Source organism: Podarcis vaucheri (assembly GCF_965113315.1).
Source record: "Podarcis vaucheri genome assembly, chromosome: 5".
Lineage (NCBI taxonomy): Eukaryota > Metazoa > Chordata > Lepidosauria > Squamata > Lacertidae > Podarcis > Podarcis vaucheri.
The window spans coordinates 105,605,239-105,624,777 of NC_138763.1; the positions used below are offsets into that span (position 1 = coordinate 105,605,239).

At 43.5% G+C, this 19,539-nt stretch overlaps 1 protein-coding gene across 9 annotated transcripts in view; it reads left to right on the top strand.

Moving 5' to 3' along the window:
* Window positions 1-19,539, top strand: part of CCDC91 (coiled-coil domain containing 91) — a 220,280-nt gene that overhangs the window by 169,111 nt on the left and 31,630 nt on the right. For all 9 annotated transcript variants that reach the window (XM_082223141.1, XM_082223142.1, XM_082223146.1 and 6 more), the window contains one exon: window positions 881-994. In XM_082223141.1, coding sequence (XP_082079267.1) covers window positions 881-994 — 114 coding nt within the window. The remainder of the gene's footprint in view (window positions 1-880; window positions 995-19,539) is intronic.

Here is a 19,539-nt window from a genome sequence, read left to right on the forward strand (position 1 = left end):
GCTTTACATTGTATGGCGGGGGGGGGGCTGTGTGTTTTGCAGTGGGAAACAACAATTGGCATAACTAGGTAAAGGGCATGCGTCAGGAGGTTTGGGGGCAGTTCACAGGGAGACCTGCCCTGGATGAAAGGCAGACTGGATCCTTTTATTTGTATGACAGAGTTGTGGGGTCAGTGGAGGTTGATCCATCTGGGCAAATGGGGCTCTACTCCAGCCTTCTCAGTCTGCCCTCAGCCAGCCCTCAGCTGCCTGCCTTTTTACAATCCATTCATAGAGGGGGCACGACTTCATTCACTCCTCCTTGATTTCGGTGTTGCCCTTGTCGAGCACGGCAGGGAGGAAGAAGGGGAGAACATTTGCTCTGCCTATCATGGGTTCCACCACCACTCATTCTTAGCCCCCCTCTTTCCATCCACCCAACCAGTCAAAATGGGCACTGGCAACCACTGTGGGATCCATCCTGTACAGGTTCCAGTCACCTTTTTGGAGGTACATAAGAACCTAAGAAGAGCCTGGGGCTGGATCAGGCCAATGACCCATCTAGTCCAGCCTCCTCTTCTCATAGTGGCCAGCCAGGTGCCAGAGCATCTGGAAGGTAACAAGAACCCTCTCCTGCTGTTGAAAGGGCTGCCTTGGTTGCTTCTAAGGGTCCTGGAGGTGCATGTGCCAGTGCAGGATGCAGCCCTGTTCCTCTGCCCACTTACATGCCTCTGCTTCCTGCATCCCTTTTGCAAGAATTGTCAGAGGCTGATGTACAAAGCATTTATGTGCTGAGGCAGGTGTGTGAAAGGAGAAAAATCTCCTTTATCTCACTATATGTATATGAGGGTGAATATTTGAAGCAAACTCTTTACACACTGTAACTCTTATTTTTTTATAGTCAATTGTGAAAGCAGCCATTTTAGAAGAGCAAGAAAAAAGTGGAAAAGCTATAGAAAAAGCTGTGAAGCAAACAAGAGAAGAGCTGATGGAATATATCAAGGAACAGAAAAGGGTAAGCAGCAGTCTTACATGACACTTGACGTTGATGCTAGAGAGAAATTATTAGCTCTGTGTAATCTTTTGAGAAGATGTACAGTAAATGTTCTGGGAGCTTTGCTGAATGGCATGAATCATAGAGTGTACTGTGTATCCCTGCCACATGCTATTGATTAGGAATCACCATATTTTTTGCTCTATAAGACGCACCCGACCATAAGACGCACGTAGTTTTAGAGGAGGAGAACAAGAAAAAAAAATCTCTCCCTCTCTGTGCAGCGCCCCTTCAGAGACCCTTCCATTTCTCCTCCTGCTTCACTGAAGGGGTGCTGCGCAGAGAGGGAAAGCTGTGCAGCGCCTCTCCAGTGTGGTGCAGTGGTTAAGAGCGGTAGTCTCGTAATCTGGTGAACCGGGTTCGCTTCCCCGCTCCTCCACATGCAGCTGCTGGGTGACCTTGGGCCAGTCACACTTCTTTGAAGTCTCTCAGCCCCACTCACCTCACAGAGTGTTTGTTGTGGGGGAGGAAGGGAAAGGAGATTGTTAGCCGCTTTGAGACTCCTTAAAGGGAGTGAAAGGCGGGATATCAAATCCAAACTCTTCTTCTTCTTCTTCCAGTGAAGCGAAGCCAGGAGAGCAAGAGGGATCGGTGTGCACCGACCCCTTTTGCTCTCCTGGCTTCAGCGAAAGCAATTCAAAGCCTCTGGAGCGCTTCATGTTGCTTTCACTGACGCCATGGAGCCTGCATTCACCCCATAAGATGCACACACATTTCCCCTTACTATTTAGAGTGCGTCTTATAGAGCGAAAAATACGGTAAACAAAAAAAGACTTCTTGTGCAAATTTGAAATGTCATACTGGTGTAATTACCAAGTTTAAGCAAAGACCACTAGTTCCAACACAAACAAAACTAGGATACTATCAGTTGCCTACTTATGTCATGGATTCTTTTCATCTAAACACACTGACAAATGGAAGTTTATTAATTTCCAACCTTTTCCATAGTCATATGTTCATGTACCAACAAAAAATATTTATAAATGTGTGACTAGATTCCATAAACTAGTGGTCACAAACAAGAAGCTATGTTCTTGAAATATTGTGGAGTGTGCAAGAATGTTTAAAAACATTGGTATTTTTTCTATTGTCTAGGGAGTGAGCAATTTTACGTGGGTTCTTTGTTAATATAGAATTTGGAAGTTTACCTTGACAATAGGGGGATGGTATGGTTATAATAGCAACTGTCAAGCTGGTCAATTACAGATAAGGGGAGCATGTGGGTTCTAAGAACTGGAGGGGCTTTGTTACCTATTCACTATAGATCTGAGTTCTTCATAAGAAACAAAGGGAGCCTCCACCATTAAGGTTTAAATTATGGATATATTAATGCAAGCTTAATGGTTGTACACGTTCTCTAAAATAAATTCATTTCCTGGTCAACCTGCCATCTCTATCATCAGTTGCTTTGATTGTAAGCAGCTGGGATGACTGTAAATGCATGAGGCACAACCCAACATGAAGCTCTGCTTCCCACTGAAATCAATGGATTGTGCCCCATGTTTGTAGAATCATTGTAATAATATTGAATTATTAAAGGTAATTAATTATGTTCCAACAGCAAGTTAATGGCATATCACAGAATACAGTGGTACCTAGGGTTTCAAACACCTTGGGTTACAAACACTTCAAGTTACAGAAGCTTCAGGTTACAGACTCCGCTAACCCAGAAGTAGCACCTCGGGTTAAGAACTTTACCTCAGGATGAGAACAGAAATCGTGTGGCTGCGGCAGCGGAAAGCCCCATTTGCTAAAGTGATACCTCAGGTTAAGAACGGTTTCAGGTTAAGAACGGACCTCTGGAACGAATTAAGTCCGTAACCAGAGGTACCACTGTAATGCATACAATATTTTTTTCTGTGGGTTGTTTGCCTGCCCTATTCCAGACATACAAATAAACAACTCTACTATCCAGATTTTGAAAAGGACATTAATAAAATTCATACTGAAACACCAATATAAAATTAAAATTACTTCATGCTTGCTTAGCACAGAATCAAATAAAAATGCTTTATAGTTCTTCTGGAAAATGTTCAGGCTTTGATTTTGCCAATACTCTAGTGTTAAGGGAATTCTGTGTTGTTAGGCAGCCACCAATGATGTTTTTCATCCTGTAGTGGCAATATAGGGAATGAGAATCTATTTACCTACATGAAATATTTTCATTTTAAACCTATGGTCCTTACCTGCCATGCATTGTAAAAAGTTAAAACAGCTAGGTGTTTCTGTGCATTTGTAAGTGTATTTGCTTTGCAACTGTCCTAGCTGAATATGATTAGTCTTTTTCCAAGTCAGACCATCGGTCAAGCCAGCCCATTGTTTGCCTGCTTCAGACTTCCAATCCTACCTTGCAGAGTTGCACTTGCAATTCTGTGGTGCAGTGTGAATCATCATGAACTAATATAAAACAGAGAAAGCACGGTAGAGAAAGCATTCAGTTTTAACTGAAAGTGTCAGGATTTTGCTGGTCCTTGGGGAAGATTCAGCTCCAGCATCAGAAAGGAATTACGCTTCTTTGCATAATTTTGTTTTGTTTTGTTTAGTGGAAGGGTATTATGTTGGTTAGCAGTAACAATTAATCCCTAAATTATTGAATTTATAGAGTAACTTAATAAAATACATTGGCTTGGATCCTAAGATAACTTAAGTTCAAGGAAGGGAAGCTCCCCCCTCCCCCCCTTGCAGCCATCTGCAACCCCAAAGAGTTTCTCCAGATGCTTGTGGGGCGGGGGGCAGGCTCCTGAGCAATGTGGCATGTGATGCAGGAGGCTGCTGAGGAAGCGGGGGGGGGGGAACTTCCTCAAGTTAGCATCTCAGGATCCAACCTGCTATTTTGTTCACAACAAATTTAAAGCAAAAAGATGATTTTAGTAATAATGTGTTTGCATTGTCATATTAAAGGAACAAGGTACATGTTTTGTGGGCACATGGCAAGCGGCTAAAAATATTCTAACGTATCCAGGCATGAGAATTTTTGGGAATGCCTACATTGGTTTACAATGAGGATATTCTTTTCAACAGCTGGAATGAGCTGTAGAGCTCCATTTCATACAGAACACATGCCTGCAAATTCTGATGATTCTGCTCATTGATGTGAAGGCATGGGGCATGGGCTCAGATGAACAGATGGCCACATGTGAAGCATGATTCCTGTCTCCTGCCCCTTCTTAGGTGATGGTGCCCCAATAGTCAATGTGCTTCCACTGGTGACAGGTCTCTTTCCTATAGGCAACCCTTAGTGTCCCTTCTCCTTGGCCACCTCTACTCTTTATGGAGAGGGTAGGGGACTGTCAGGCAGCAGTGCTGTACCCTGCTTTCTACAATACCATTTTCCTGTTGATTCTGTTCTTGTAAGTTGTCAAGAAATTGACTCGACAAAATTTCAAAACATTGGCAAATCTCAAGGAATAGTCCCTTCTCTCTCAAGCAATTGGCTCTTTAATGCCTTCCATTTAAAAATAGTTTTCAATTTTTGTTTTCATTAAAACCCATTTTGTTCTTCGCTTCTAGTTCCCATAGCATAGCTTAAACTATTTTATGTCATCATAGATTTTCTTGTTGACTAAGAATAAATCAGTTTGTCTGTTCTCCACACATTACGGCTATTGCGATGGGCAGACGAGACTAACCAGATTGGTCACGAACAAGCAGGGTTCAGAATTAAACGTTCTACAACTGATCATGCGATAGTTCTTTACCATCTGGCACGGAAGTACTCGTCCCCCTCCCCCCGGGGCTACCTTTGTGCTGCCTTCTTAGATCTAAAGGCTGCCTTTGACAGCGTTCCTAGAAATATTCTTTGGGAGAAACTTGCGAAACAGGGCATCGACAGAAGACTCTTATGGCTTATAAGCCAGCTCCACGAAGGTACCCTTGCCAGAGTGAGACTTACTCCTGCAGGCGACCTCACAAATTCGATACCAATAAACAAGGGAGTGCGCCAAGGATGTATATTGGCTCCCTGCCTATTCAACCTATTCATCAGTGACATGCGAGCACCCCTAGTCAACTCATCTCCAAGTACACACTAGCGGATTACTGCTGTCCACTCCTTTTATACGCGGACGACGCGGTAATTCTATCTTATACACGTGTTGGACTAACCAGAGCTCTGAGGATCTTTGCCACGTATTGTCAACTCAGCCAACTAACCATCAACCATGCTAAATCTAAGATTTTGATTTTCACCAGAAGTCGGAGATTATACGAATGGAAGCTTGGTGGAGCAAAAATAGAGCAAGTCCTAAAATTTCAATACCTAGGAGTTATTTTTCAATACAATTTGGGGTGGAAAGCACAAATTCAACACCTACTCAACAAGGCCAAAACCCTGTCATATGCGCTCCTCCGATTTTTCTTTTCGGATGGAGCTTTGCATGTTCCCTCGGCCCTAAAGGTGTTCAAGGCAAAAGTGGTTACCGTGCTTGCTTATGCTGCCCCGCTCTGGGCCGTGATGACAGATCTTACTCCTCTTGAGACTTTGCAAAACCAATTCCTACGTCGGCTCCTAATGCTCCCCCCGTGCGTAAGCAACGCAGCCATGCGACTAGAATTGAAGATCGCATCCTTAGAAACTTGCCTGTGGAAGCAAGTCTTCAATTACTGGTTATCATTGTGGCAAAGATTACCAGACCATTACCTTGTCCAATGCTTATGGCGAGATGAATTCTCCAGCCTTTGGACTAGTAGAATTCATGCCAAACTCCTGAGTTATGGAATCTCTCCCTTAGATTCCCTAAAACTAGATCAAATCACTGCTCAAAGACTGATCCGCCAAAGACTGGATGACATCGATTTACAGCGAAATTATACGCTGGGGGGAGGTGTTTGTTCGCCCCAGAACATTGGTATCACTTTAACTTACTGCGTTCCATCATACCTCTCCTCCCTTTCGACTGTTGCCCATAGGCTAGCCTTCACCAAAGCGAGGTTTAACGTTTTTCCCTCCAATGTCCTGAGACATAGATTCTCAAAGGGCCAAGCCTCCGCCATGTGCGAATGTGATAAGGAGACGCCGGAGTCGCTCCAGCACATTATGTTCACTTGCCCCTTGTTCAATGTGCCACGGGCAAATTTGTTGGGATTAATCATACAGAAGCTAGAGGGTACCCCACCAAAATTCCACCTTGCCCAAATCTTGCAGGATAAGGATATCCATACGACCCTGAAAGTGGCTAGGTTTCTGGTCGCTGTCCTTACCCAAAAGCGCTGCCAAGGAGCACTACAAGTTAATTAAGGCGCAGCATGTCATTCTATCTTACAGTATTTTATTGTTATAGTGGTGTTTTAGCGGCTGTTTTTTCCCCACGTGCATAAGCTGTTATTTATGTCTTGTTTTTATCTGTATGGGCCTATGGCCGTAATAAATATCTTATCTTATCTTATCTGCGGATGTCTGCCGGGCGCGGGGGGCGCTCTGCTTCAGGGCGCCCCTCGCGCTGGGCGGCAGGCTGCTATCCGCAGTGTGGGGAGTCTTGCGGGGAACTCCTGCAAGGCTCCCCACGCTGCGGATGTCTGCCTGAAGCCTGGAGAGCGAGAGGGGTCAGTGCGCACCGACCCCTCTCGCTCTCCAAGCTTCAGCAAAAGCCTGTGTTCGCCCCATAGGACACACCCAGATTTCCCCTTCATTTTTGGAGGGGAAAAAGTGCATCCTATAGGGCGAAAAATACGGTAAGTTCATATTGCAGCCTGGTTTCACCCACTTATTTGTCATTCTGACTAGTGGATGAATAACCAAAATATTGAAATTGGATATTTCCTGTCGTAAGTGAAGTCCTGGACTAAACATTATCCTTCAAGTATTTCTCATAATTGTAATAAATGTGTGTGTAGTCATGCACTTTCTTATCTTCTTTATAGTCAAAGTGGGAGTAAACCAGCACACCAGAATTTAAAGCAGAGCAATTACCAGTATCACCTGCTGAGCAGGCCATTTAAGCAGGCTCTTTAAAATGATGAAATGTTCAGAGTGATGGTTGTTTTTATGATTTCAAAGTTCAAGACCCACCACAGCTAGTCAATGTTAAGTTTTCCCTATTGACTGTGACACCCAGCTTTCGCTAATAAAATACTTTCTGTTTCCTGACAACTAAATGAATTGGATAAACACTGAACGTGCTCTGATAATACATGAGCAACTAATACATTTCTAGCAACTTCAGAGCGCTTAGTTTGGCTCTCATATTGAAACAAAATCCACACTTTCTAAATAATTCCCATATTATTATTACTTGTTTATATGCACACCCATGTCACTTAGCTATTCCTCTGCAATTTTAAGGCCAAAGCTTGGCTGAAAGATATATCAATTGTAATCAAAGTTACTGTGTTCATTTCTATTGCATTGTGAATTCCACTTCTGTGTCTCATAGCCTCTACAGGAGAGTAAGACCAAACACACCAGATGACCAAACATATAAGATATCACACTGCCTGATTAATATTAAGGAAATAACATTGCTACTTTGCTGGTTCGCTATCTCAATATTCATCAATATAAATCAAATTCATCAGTCATGTCTTTGTTCTTAAACTAAGTTACAAGCTAATTACAACCAACTAGGTTGTTTTTTTTAAGGCTAATAATTTGATATTACCATACTTGCCTTTTCTGTTGTAGCAGTATTTTACAAGATAGAAAACAAATGTGATTTCCTTAATAATTTGGTGTTCATCAGTAGTTTGGGGTTACGCCCATTATTTTGGCTTTTAGCGCAGAACTGATACAAACCTTGTTGGTAGGTAATAGGTAAAGGTAAAGGACTCCTTGACTGTTAAGTCCAGTCAAAGGTGACTATGGGGTTGCAGCGCTCATCTCGCTTTCAGGTCAAGGGTGCCGGCGTTTGTTGGCAGACAGCTTTTCTGGTTCATGTGGCCAGTATGACTAAACCGCTTCTGGCGCAACGGAGCACCGTGACAGAAACCAGAGCGCACGGAAACACCATTTACCTTCCCGCCACAGCAGTACCTATTTATCTACTTGCACTGGCCTGTTTTCGAACTGCTAAGTTGGCAGAAACTGGGACAGAGCAATGGGAGCTCATCCCGTTATGCAGATTCGAACCACCGACCTTCTGATTGGCAAGCCCAAGAGGCTCAGTGGTTTAGACCACAGTGCCACCCTTGAACAAAGGATTCTAATTTGTGTTCTCTATTGGCCCATCCCTTTTTCTTCACCATTATTGAAGCATTTACTGTTATTTTTGTAGAAGATGTATTCACATCTACAAAGTCACCAGTCACCTTTGTTTTCATTACTTCTTCTCCTACTTTGCCAACTCTAGAATTTCAAGCAGCCTGACAGTCATTGTGGGAAGCAGCACCAATGTGCTTCAAGCAGTCTTCAAACCTCTAAACATATATTACATAGACAGCAAGGAACACTGAGGCGAAAGATGTCAAGAGAAGGATGCCAAAATAATGGTGGTTTTCTGAAAAACATTGCCATCCAGTATTATGAAGTGCATACAAAATAACTCTCATGTAATGGCCTATCTTGTTAGGAGTCCTAAAAATTGAGTCCATAATTTAGCAGATTGAAAATCAGGTTTGAAGAGGATAATAGATGGAATAAAACAATAAAAAGAATAAAAGAAGAGGAGACTGGGATTCTGTTCTTTAAAAGAAATTAGAAAGAACAAAAGCATTTAAAGTGGTGTCAATTATTAGCACACCTTGCTTTAGAATAAATAGTATAATTTCTTAGCATGACAAACTCACTATAAACACTTTCCAATCTATAATTATTCTTCAGTTTTGAATTTTATCAAGATTATAGAAAATAGCTGTAAATGAAAAGAATATGGAAGTTTGCATGTAAGAGGATAATAAATCATATTCAGAGTACCTTCTACTCATCATCTTACTGTTCTCATTGTCTGAAATGATTCCATGATCTAGTTTTAAATTCTGAAAGTTCCCAGTCTCCTGCTCTGTGCTTTTGTTACTTTAAGAATGCTAGCTTGGAGCTAATATCTCTTACTTCAGACATGCATTATATATATTTTTAATCTCCATGTTCCATTTGTAAGGTCTGCTGTAAACACTGACAGCATGCAAGATGGACTTGGGCTATGCTCTGTTCAGCAATCCTTTTTATCAAATGCAGATTTGGCAGCAGATATTTTGTACCTCTATAACCTCAAGATTGTCCTTATGGAACTGATCTGGAGAAACTGTTTCTGCTGCTGTCAAAGGTCAGAACACATCTCCTTTGGCCCCAGTTATAGTATACAATAAAAATGGCATTGCTTCCTATTATCCCTCCTGCATATAGGCAATAAGGGGAGCCAAGTATGAATTCTCAGGTGTGTTTGGAAATCGGAAATACCACATGCAATCTGGATTTTTCTTTTTTATAGGGTAAACTAATTTTCTTCTTTAAGTCATGTCCATGGATTGTCTTCTCTTGGTCCTTCGGATTCATCTTAACCTGATAATATCCTTTGGTTAAATCTAAACACGTGATGTAATGACATCGCCCAGTGGTCTCTATCAGATCATCCAATCGTGGCATGGGATACATATCTGCTTTGGTGACATGGTTCAGTTTTCTGAAATCCAAACAAAAGCGTACTGATCCATCGGGCTTGTCCAATAGCACTATAGGGGCTGCCCAAGGGCTTTCTGAAAGTGCAATAATTCCCGCTTTTAACATGTCCCGCACCTCATTGCAAACCTTCTCCACATACCCTCCTGTTATACAGTAGAGGTTTGGCTTCCCCTGTGTCTATCTGATGTTCCACACTCTTGGCCACTCCTGGAATATTACTGAACAAGGATTCATATTCCTGCAAGATCTGGTTTGTACATGTAATACCCATATGCGCTCCAAATACACTGTTGTGAGCGTGCTAAAGGATTTTGCCTCGGTATTCATGTGGGATTACTAAGTGACTTCTCACTTCTTCACACACAGCCCCCCCCCCCACATGGTGGGGCAAGGACTTCTCGATATAAAAGGTCTCTGCTCAAACAAATCCGTTCTGGGCACTCAGGAGTTAATGGCCTCTCCGACTCGGCTGCCTCAAAGTACCTTCGTAACTCAGTATCTTCTTTTTGCTTTTTGGCAAAACTTGGGGTTTGACTTTTAGTCAAAGGAAACGAAAAGGTGTTTTTTCTTTCCTCACACTGATCACCCCCTGGCTGTCCTTCAGCGTTGCCTGCCTCTGCTACTGTCTCCACCCCCTCAGGTCCAGGTGACTGTGGGCTCCCTTTTGCTCTGGTAGCTATGAAAGCACTCTGCACATGTTCTAAAATGCCCCAACCAATGAGCACAGGGGCGGGAATTTCTTCCCAAAGGGCTACCTGCCACTTCCCTGCCCAGTTTTTGAACCTGACATCTATTTCTGCCACCTTTAGGATCTCTGCCTGTTTCGAAATTCCATCACTTTTCCTGGAATTATGGCCTCATTCCTGATTATTTCCAGGTGGACTAGGGTGACTTGCGACCCCGTGTCCTTTAACCTGAGATATCTTTTCCCGTCTCTCCAGATATACTCTCCAGCCTTCTTTAACAAGAGATTGTCTTGTTGAATCGCATAACAGGGCCTCTACTCCCTCAGCCGGCTCGGGCCTCGTGGGCATGGCCGTTCCCTTGACAGCCTGACTGCTTGGGCCCTGCTCCACAGGCTGCATACAAGATGTCTGCTTCTGTGTGGTGCTATAACTCGATGTTTCTTTTCCTGGCTTACAATCATAACTTTTATGACCTAATTTCCCACATCTCCAGCATGAAATGTCTTTGGGTCCTGCATAACTTGTTCTATTGACTTTTCCCTCAGAAAACTCTGTATGGGTCTGTGCCTCCTCATGTGGGCTTTCTGATGAGGGGCTGCTTCTCTTATCGGTTTCTGAGGTACCGTATTTTTCGCCCTATAGGACGCACTTTTCCCCCTCCAAAATGAAGGGGAAATGTGTGTGCGTCCTATGGGGCGAATGCAGGCTTTCGCTGACGCCTGGAGAGCGAGGGGGGTCTGTGCGCACCGACCCCTCTCGCTCTCCAGGCTTCAGGAAGACATCCGCTAGCCGTGGGAGACCCAGCTCCCCCAGGGATAGCGGAGAGCTTGCCGGCACCCAGAAGCTTGGGGCGCACTGAGCTCCCCACGCCCCAAGCTTCAGGATTAGCGCAGCGCACCTGGGGGGAAATAAAATTTTTTCCCCTTTATTTCCCCCCCAAAAAACTAGGTGCGTCTTATGGGCCGGTGCGTCTTATGGGGCGAAAAATACGGTAATTATTTCCTTTGGTTTGATGAAATTTATTCTTGTTTGTTTCCCAATATCTCCCACCAAGTTTTGGCCCATCAAAAATTATCGGCTAAACCAGCTGCTTCCTCTATTGTCTTGGGGTTCCTTTCTTTTATCAGGTACTTCAATTGGCCATTTATTGTGTCATAAAATTGCTCCAACACTATCACTTCTCCAATCTTAGGTCCCGTGTCTGCATTCTCTTGCTCTAACCATCTGGTGAGGTAAGTTTTTATCTTTGCCCCCATCTGCGCATAGGTTTCCTCCCTCACCTTTGTCACACTTCTAAATTTTTTCCTCAACTGCTCTGAGGTAATCCCAAAGCGTGTGTATATTAACTGCTTGTACACCTCAAAATTTCGGGATTGTTCCTCAGTCATTTGAGCGTATATTTCGGCTAGAGGACCACTTATTCTAGCTCTCAAAATAATCATTTTATCTCCCTCTCTCACTTGAAAATCGTGACAGGCTCTCTCGAAGGATACTAGAAATGCTTCTGGGCTATCCTTATCTCTAAACTCAGGAAAGCCTTTTAAATCTATCTTCAGTTGATTCTGCCCATCAGTGTTATTACTATTACTACGATTTTCTAAAACTGTTAATTCCAACCGTCTCCTCTCTAACTGAAACCGCTGCTGTTCCCTTTCCTGCTCAGCCCTTAGTTTTTCTTTTTCCAATTCTTGCTCAAGCCTAAATTGTTCAGTTTCTTGCTCAGCCCTCAATTTTTCTTTTTCCAAATCTTGCTCAAGCCTCAATTTTTCTTGTTCAGTTCTATTTTTCTCAAGTTCTAATTTCAAGTTATATTCTTGTACTAATTTCCAAACTGACCCGAGCCCTTTCTTACTTTTGCCAATAAAACAGTTGTGGGAACTAGGCTGCATTTCCACACTGATCATGAAACCATACTTGTTGCAAAACCTGTATTATGTTGAAGGTCAGTAATAAAAAGCAGAGAGATTCTCAGATTCTCATCTTCACCCACTCTGTGTACATTGTTGTTGAGGAAAGTCTTCGTTGTTTTTTCCCTTTATCTTTTTCTTCTACAAACATGAAAAAAGAAGTTTAGACAATGGGAAAAATAATCCTGTGCGCATGTATTTGAGTTTAAAATTTGAATGTTGCTATCTCTTTCCCCCTTTTCTGTGATTTAATATTACTGAACAACAAAAAAGGATCTTTGCTCTTCTTGTTCCTTAGTATTTGCATTGGCACTGGATGTGAGGCCTCAGCTACAGGTTAACATGCCAGCAACTGACTGCGGTGGGCAAAGTTGAAGATTTAATTTCAGAAAGTGCGTTTGTGTTTTCCCAGAGGCCACGTTAATGATCGTCCTCCAAGTCCTGCATTTTACCACCAACACATGTTAACAGACCTGGTACTTGGTACTTTTTAAGAGAGTGGTGACACATGGAGTGTTTTTAAATAATTTCTTCACTCATTTGTTTGTTTGAACTTTCTGCATTGTTCTATTTATTTCCCACCCTCCAAAATACTTTAAAACCAAAAGCAATAAAGAATAATTTCACATTGGACTGATGTCACATCCAAATTTGGGGATAGAAATTCTGTAATCTATCTGCAATTGGAGAGATGTGTAATCGAACCCTAGAGCTCCAAGCATTGTAAACATCAGACACCACAGAACACAGATTGGCCCAGCTGATCCATACAAAGGAGGTCCTACAAGTGGGACTGGGTCGCTTTCCTCGTCCTCAGCATGACCTTGTGGCCACCATGCTGGTGCCAAGAGCCACAGTGCAATCCAGGTCACGGAGAGTTCCTGAGCTCAGTTTCCTGCTCATTCAGCTAGGCCTGTTTTGTGGCTTTCATAGGATTAAAGCAACATTTACATGAAGCATTTTCATGCTGCCGCTTACCCTAGCTCAAAAAGCAGTGTAAACCCAGAAGATTAAATAAGGGATTTGTGAGAGGTTGTAATGTAAGATGAGTCTGTGCACCTGGCTGTCCTTGAAGAAGGCCAAATGAATCTAAAGAGAAGAAAGATTTGGATTTTTCATACACAGAAAAGTTGAATAGGCATTTGGAAATGTCACCTCTGTGGATTGTAATATTAGTGACATTGTCCTTATTGCATGCACATGTAGTGCAGCTTGCTTATTTTTGTTCTGTCATTTATTCAAAACTTAAATAATTCGGTTCAGTAATTCATGCAATAGGGTGTTGGTGTACATTTTAATTTCTACAAAATTTGGGACAAATACATTAAACCATAGCTGGGCTTTCAGTATTTTATGTGAACACTGGTATTAATGAAGTGCTTCACACACAGGCACACACGCATGCCATAGATACACCATGCGGTTTCCCCCAGCTCATTGCTCTCAAGCAGCACACTTCTTCCCACTCAGTAAGGAGGCAGGATAAAGGCCCTTCCTCCCCTTTTTTTACATACCAAATATCTTTTTGAAGTGGTAATATTAAGGAAGTTAAATCTCTAGTCGTCTTCTAGTCCACCATCCTTATTGAGTGGAAAGAGGTTTTGCTGGTCCCTTGCTGTGGAATACTCTTCCAGCAGAGATTTGGCAGGTTTCCTTGCTTTTGACTTTTAGGTGGCTATTGAAGATTTTTTTTTTTAATGCCAACAGGCCCAAGTGGTTGTTCAGAATTTCCTTCAGTAGCTACTCATTTCAATTATTGTTTTGTACTCCTTTTAATGGGTTTTATATTGTGGTATATAAATACTAGTATGAATAAATAAATGCATTCATGGGATGCCTTGTTCTTTCACTGAAATTATGGGACTACATGTCATTTCATATGTTACCCTCATGATGAGAAATCAGATACAATAGTCTCCCTTTTCCCCTTAACAGCAGCATCACCCCATACTCTATCAAAACTGCTTTTGAAGCTCCATCCATATTTAAAAATCCATTTGCCTCCCTCTTTTAATGTGTTTTCATTTAAATAAAATAAGGGGGGGATACAATAATGTGGCAAAAAATAGAATACAAATGACTATTATTACTATTACTATTATTATTATTATTATTATTATTATTATTAATTGCTTATAACCCGCCCATCTGGCTGGGTTTCCCCAGCCACTCTGGGCAGCTTCCAACAGGAGATTAGAAATACATTAAAACATCAGTCATTTTAAAAAAACAAAAAAACAAAACACAACTTCCCTAAACAGGGCTGCCTTCAGATGTCTTCTAAATGTCAGATAATTATTTATTCTCTTGACATCTGGTGGGAGGGTGTTCTACAGGGCAGGAGCCACTACCGAGAAGGCCCTCTGTTTGGTCCCCTGTAACTTTACTTCTCATAGTGAGGGAACCGCCAGAAGTGATGAAAGCCATGTTAAAAAGAAGTGGCAGATAAGAGTTGGATAAAAAACATCACTACTGCCCCACCACTGTTGCACATTCCTGTTTTGAGTGGGGCATTCGATTATCAGAAGCTGTCCCAGCTTCTGATCCCAGTCCTGGATATCCCATTTTGGCTGCCTCCGGTGCAACCGCTGACATGCTTCTGGAAGCTGCCATCACACTTCCAGGAGCGCTGAAAGCGCAGCACCTGCTTCCAGAGGTTTGTTGGTGGCAGAAATGGGATGGGTGGGCAGTGGTGGCCGCATGATTGGGAAGGCAGCAGAGGGTGGGCAGTGGCAGTGGCAGAATGGTGGCGACCCAATGGGGTGTGTGTGTGTGTCCCTATTTGCCCTCCCAAGATGTTGGAGCATATGCAGCCTTAGACAAGTACAGGGATCCTCAATGTCTGGGGGTCTACTGCCCCATCTGAGCAGAGTGGGCGGGGATATTTCATAGAATTGTGGAGTTGGAAGAGGATCTTGAGGGGCATCCAGTCCAAACCCTTGCAATGCTGGAATCTCAACTAAAGCACCCATGATAGATGGATGAAGCTGCTTCTCTTCCTTTTGCTCACACTGTCTTCCAGCTATGTAACTGGCCAGGACAGACATTTCTGAACTTGCTCCAAGTTCAGATAACATGTTGGAAACTATCTTGTGTATTTTGCACCCAATAGTAATCTGCTTGTGTTCTCCTTGCTGCTTCATGGGACAGTGCATGAATCAGATGTTTGGGTTTAGTAAGCAAATATTTTAAACTTACTTAAGCGTATGTGATCTGTTCATTGCTGGAGGGGTAAAGTGGTGGGGGACAAGAGCTTTAAATCAGACCAAACAGGATATGCAAAAAGGCACAACAACCTATATTCCATGCTATGCTGGTGGTTAACTCTGAGAGTATTTTTAACTGCTAGAGACTCTCTCCTCCTGGCATGTGTGCAAAGCCCCATGTTCTGAATCTAGGCACCCAGCTGACTCTGGTCAATTACCCACAAGTGGGTCAGATCTATTTTTCACCTTTGATAGTTATGAGGGTAAGTAGGAAAGAAGATTATTGAATGCCACCTTAGAGGAAAAATGGAATGGATATACATGTAATACTGATGTAGAATATTAAGAATAAATAGTCCATATCCAGCTTGCCTATCTCTGAGGGGTGTGGATACAACCAGAATATTGAGACTTACAAAAAATGGACTTTGACTGTAGGTCCTTCGAAAATCCAGTATGTGGTTGCTTGATGGGACACGCTGGCCTGCGCAAAGTGTTGACTGAGTTCTCTGCACCATCCTACTTTTTCGCAGTAGCATTTTCAGTTTGCCAAAGTGTTTTCTAGTCTTTCTCTCTTCTCAATAACCCTAAAAAGTATATCAAATAAAAGAATAATAGCATCTTAAAATACTTATCCATCCTCACATACAACCCATTCTCTGTTTCTCAGTCCCCCTTAGTAAAGGTAAAGGGACCCCTGACCGCTAAGTCCAGTCACAGACGATTCTGGGGTTGCGGTGCTCATCTCGGTTTACAGGCTGAGGGTACCAGCTTTTGTCCGCTTCTGCAGACAGTTTTTCCGGGTCATGTGGCCAGCATGACTAAGCCGCTTCTGGCGAAGCCAGAGGAGCGCACGGAAACGCCGTTTCCCTTCCTGTTGGAACAGTACCTATTTATCTACTTGCCCTGCGTGCTTTCGGTAGTAGTGTTTGAATTTATACCCGGGGATCTCAGGGCGGTTCACAAAATAAAATCAAGATATAAAACCACAAAATCCATAATAAAAATAAACCCTACACACAAAAAGACATTTTGAAAGGGCATAGGATGTAAATCGGATTAACCAAAGACCTGGTTAAAAAGGAACAATTTTGCCTGGCACCTAAAGGTGTACAATGAAGGTGCTGGGCAAACTTCCCTAAGGCGAGCATTCCACAGAAGGGGAGCCACTGCAGAGAAGGCCCGTTCTCATGTTGCCACCATCCGGACCCCTCAAGGAGAGGGCGCACAAAGGAGGGCCTCTGAAGATGATCTCAGGGTCTGGGTAGGTTCATATGGAAAGAGGCAGTCCTTGAAGTATTGCAGTCCTGAGGCTTTATAGGTCAAAACTTGGCAGGGGGTTGGACTCGATGGCCCTTGTGGTCTCTTCCAACTCTATGATTCTATGAAAACCAGCATTTTGAATTGAGCCTGGAAACTACTTAGTAGCCAGTGCAATCAGACCAGGATTGGTGTAATATGCTCAAACCGTCTTGCTCCGGTGAGCAACCTGGCCGCTGAATTCTGCACTAGCTGAAGTTTCCGAACCGTCTTCAGAGGCAGCCCTACGTAGAACGCATTGCAGTAATCTAACCCTGAGTTTACCAGAGCATAGACAACAGTAGCTAGGCTATCCCTGTCCAGATAGGGGCGTAACTGGGCCACCAGCTGAAGCTGATGGAAGGCGCTCTGGGCCACTGAGCCCACCTGAGCCTCGAACGACAGCAAAGGATCCAGGAGTACCCCCAAGCTACGAACCTGCTCCTTCAGGGAAAGTGTAACCCCATCAAGAGCAGGCGACCTCCCAGCCATCTGGTCTAGGGTGCCTCAGTCTTATCTGGATTGAGCTTTAGTCTGTTGGCTCTCATCCAGTCCATTACCGAAGCAGGACACTGGTCCAGCACTTCCACTGCCTCACCTGCAGATGTAAAGGAGAAATAGAGCTGGGTGTCATCAGCATACTGCTGACAACATACTCCGAACCTCCGGCTAACCCCACCCAGTGGTTTCATGTAAACAAGATGGGCGATAGGATTGAGCCCTGCGGTTTCCACAGGGCTGAATAGCATTCCCCAAGTAATAGAACCACCACAAAGCGGTGCCACCCACCCCTAGTATGGAGAGTCACTCCAGAAGGATACCATGGCCGATGGTATCAAAGGCCGCTGAGAAGTCGAGAACAATTAACAGGGACATGTTTGTGTGTCTCTCGACAGAGGGACCAAAGCTGTTTCTGTTCCCAAACCAGGCCTAAACCCCGAGTGAAAAGGATCCGCAAAATCAGTTTCTTCCAAAAGCACCTCGATCTGGTCTGCGACCACTTGCTCCAGAACCTTGCCCAGGAAAGGGAGATTAGCAACTGGCCAGTAGTTAGGTTTTCTGAATCCAGGAAAGGTTTCTTAAGGAGTGGTTTTACCACTGCCTCCCCCTCTCATAACTACTTCCCTGGCCCAGCCAGCTGTTCCCTCCTTGCTGGTTCTATCAGCCAAGAGGGGCAAGTGGTCACCCTGACTGATCCGAGCACCTTGTCCACATCCACGAGCCTTGCCAGCTGAAACTCATCCAACACAACTGGACTAGACTGTGCTCTGGACACCCCATGAGATTCATCTGCTATAACAGCAGAGTCAAGGTCTTGGTGGATGCAAGCAATTTTATCCTCAAAATGCTTTGCAAACAAGTCACAGCAAGCTACCAGCAAGCTACCATTGGTTCTATCACCTCCTTTGGGCCAGCTTGTAAAAGGCCCCGTACAACCCAGAAAAGTTCTGCCAGACAACATAATGAGGATGCCACGGAGGCAGCAAAGTACAGTGGTCCCTTGGTTCTCAAACTTAAGCCATTCCGGAAGTCCGTTCCAAAAACAAAGCGTTCCAAAACCAAAGCATACTTTCCCATAGAAGGAAATGCAAAATGGATTAATCCGTTCCAGACTTTTAAAAACAACCCCTAAAATAGCAATTTAACATGAATTTTTCTATCTAACGAGACCATTAATCCATAAAATGAAAGCAATAATCAATGTACAGTACTGTAAAATAAATAAGACAGTATTGTAGATGATAAAAATTAAAAAAAAAAATCTTACCTGCACTGATGATAGTCATTGTTTGGATTTTATCCATTTCTGCAGTCACACAATCAATCAAGCAATCAATCAGTAGCTGAACTGGGTTCCACACAGTCACAAAAACAAATTAACCAAAAAAAGCCTCAGAAATAAAGATGCAAAATAAATACAGTGGTACCTTGCAAGACGAATGCCTCGCAAGACGAAAAACGCGCAATACGAAAGAGTTTTCCGTTTTTTGAGTCGTTCCGCAAGACGATTTTCCCTATGGGCTTGCTTCGCAAGACGGAGTTCTTGCGAGTTTGTTTCCTTTTTCTTAAAGCCGCTAAGCCGTTAATAGCCGCTAAGCCGCTAATAGCCGTGCTTCGCAAGACGAAAAAACCGCAAGACGAAGAGACTCGCGGAACGGATTAATTTCGTCTTGCGAGGCACCACTGTAGCAAAAATAAAAGTGCCAAACATAATCCATTCCAGAAGTCCATTTGACTTTTGAAATGTTCAAAAACCAAGGCGCAGCTTCTGATTGGTGCAGGCGCCCCAGAAACAATAGCCGACAGCCACATTTGGCTTCCAAAAAATGTTCGAAAACACTTCCAGGTTTTTGGCATTTGAGAACCAAGGCTGTTTGAGTACCAAGGTGTTTGAGAACCAAGGTACCACTGTATGCCTTCTTTGCTGCCTTCACTGCCACTAGGTAGGTTTGATAATGAGCTCTTGCCATTGTTCGGTTGAAGTCATTCAAATCTTTCCTCCACTTGTGTTCAAGCTTGTTTCCTCACCCTTATCTCCAGAGTATACCTGGGGGCCAATTGGGCTCCATGAAGTGGGAGAGGGCACTCAGGGGCAATCATGTCAATAGCCCAAGCCATTTGGGTGTTCCAGAGGTCAGCCAGGGCTTCGACAGGAGCACCAGTCATATCAGCTGGAAAAAACCCAGAGCCATTTAGAATCCCATCCCAGACCTTCCTAATAGCCTCTGAGGACAGGAAAAGGTGCTGACATCCTAAATCTCAACAGGAAGTGATCTGACCACGACCAAGGACTGGTCTTCCTGTCGGAAATCAAGCCTTTATCAGGAGAAACTGGCAACTCTCCCAGGCACCCGGC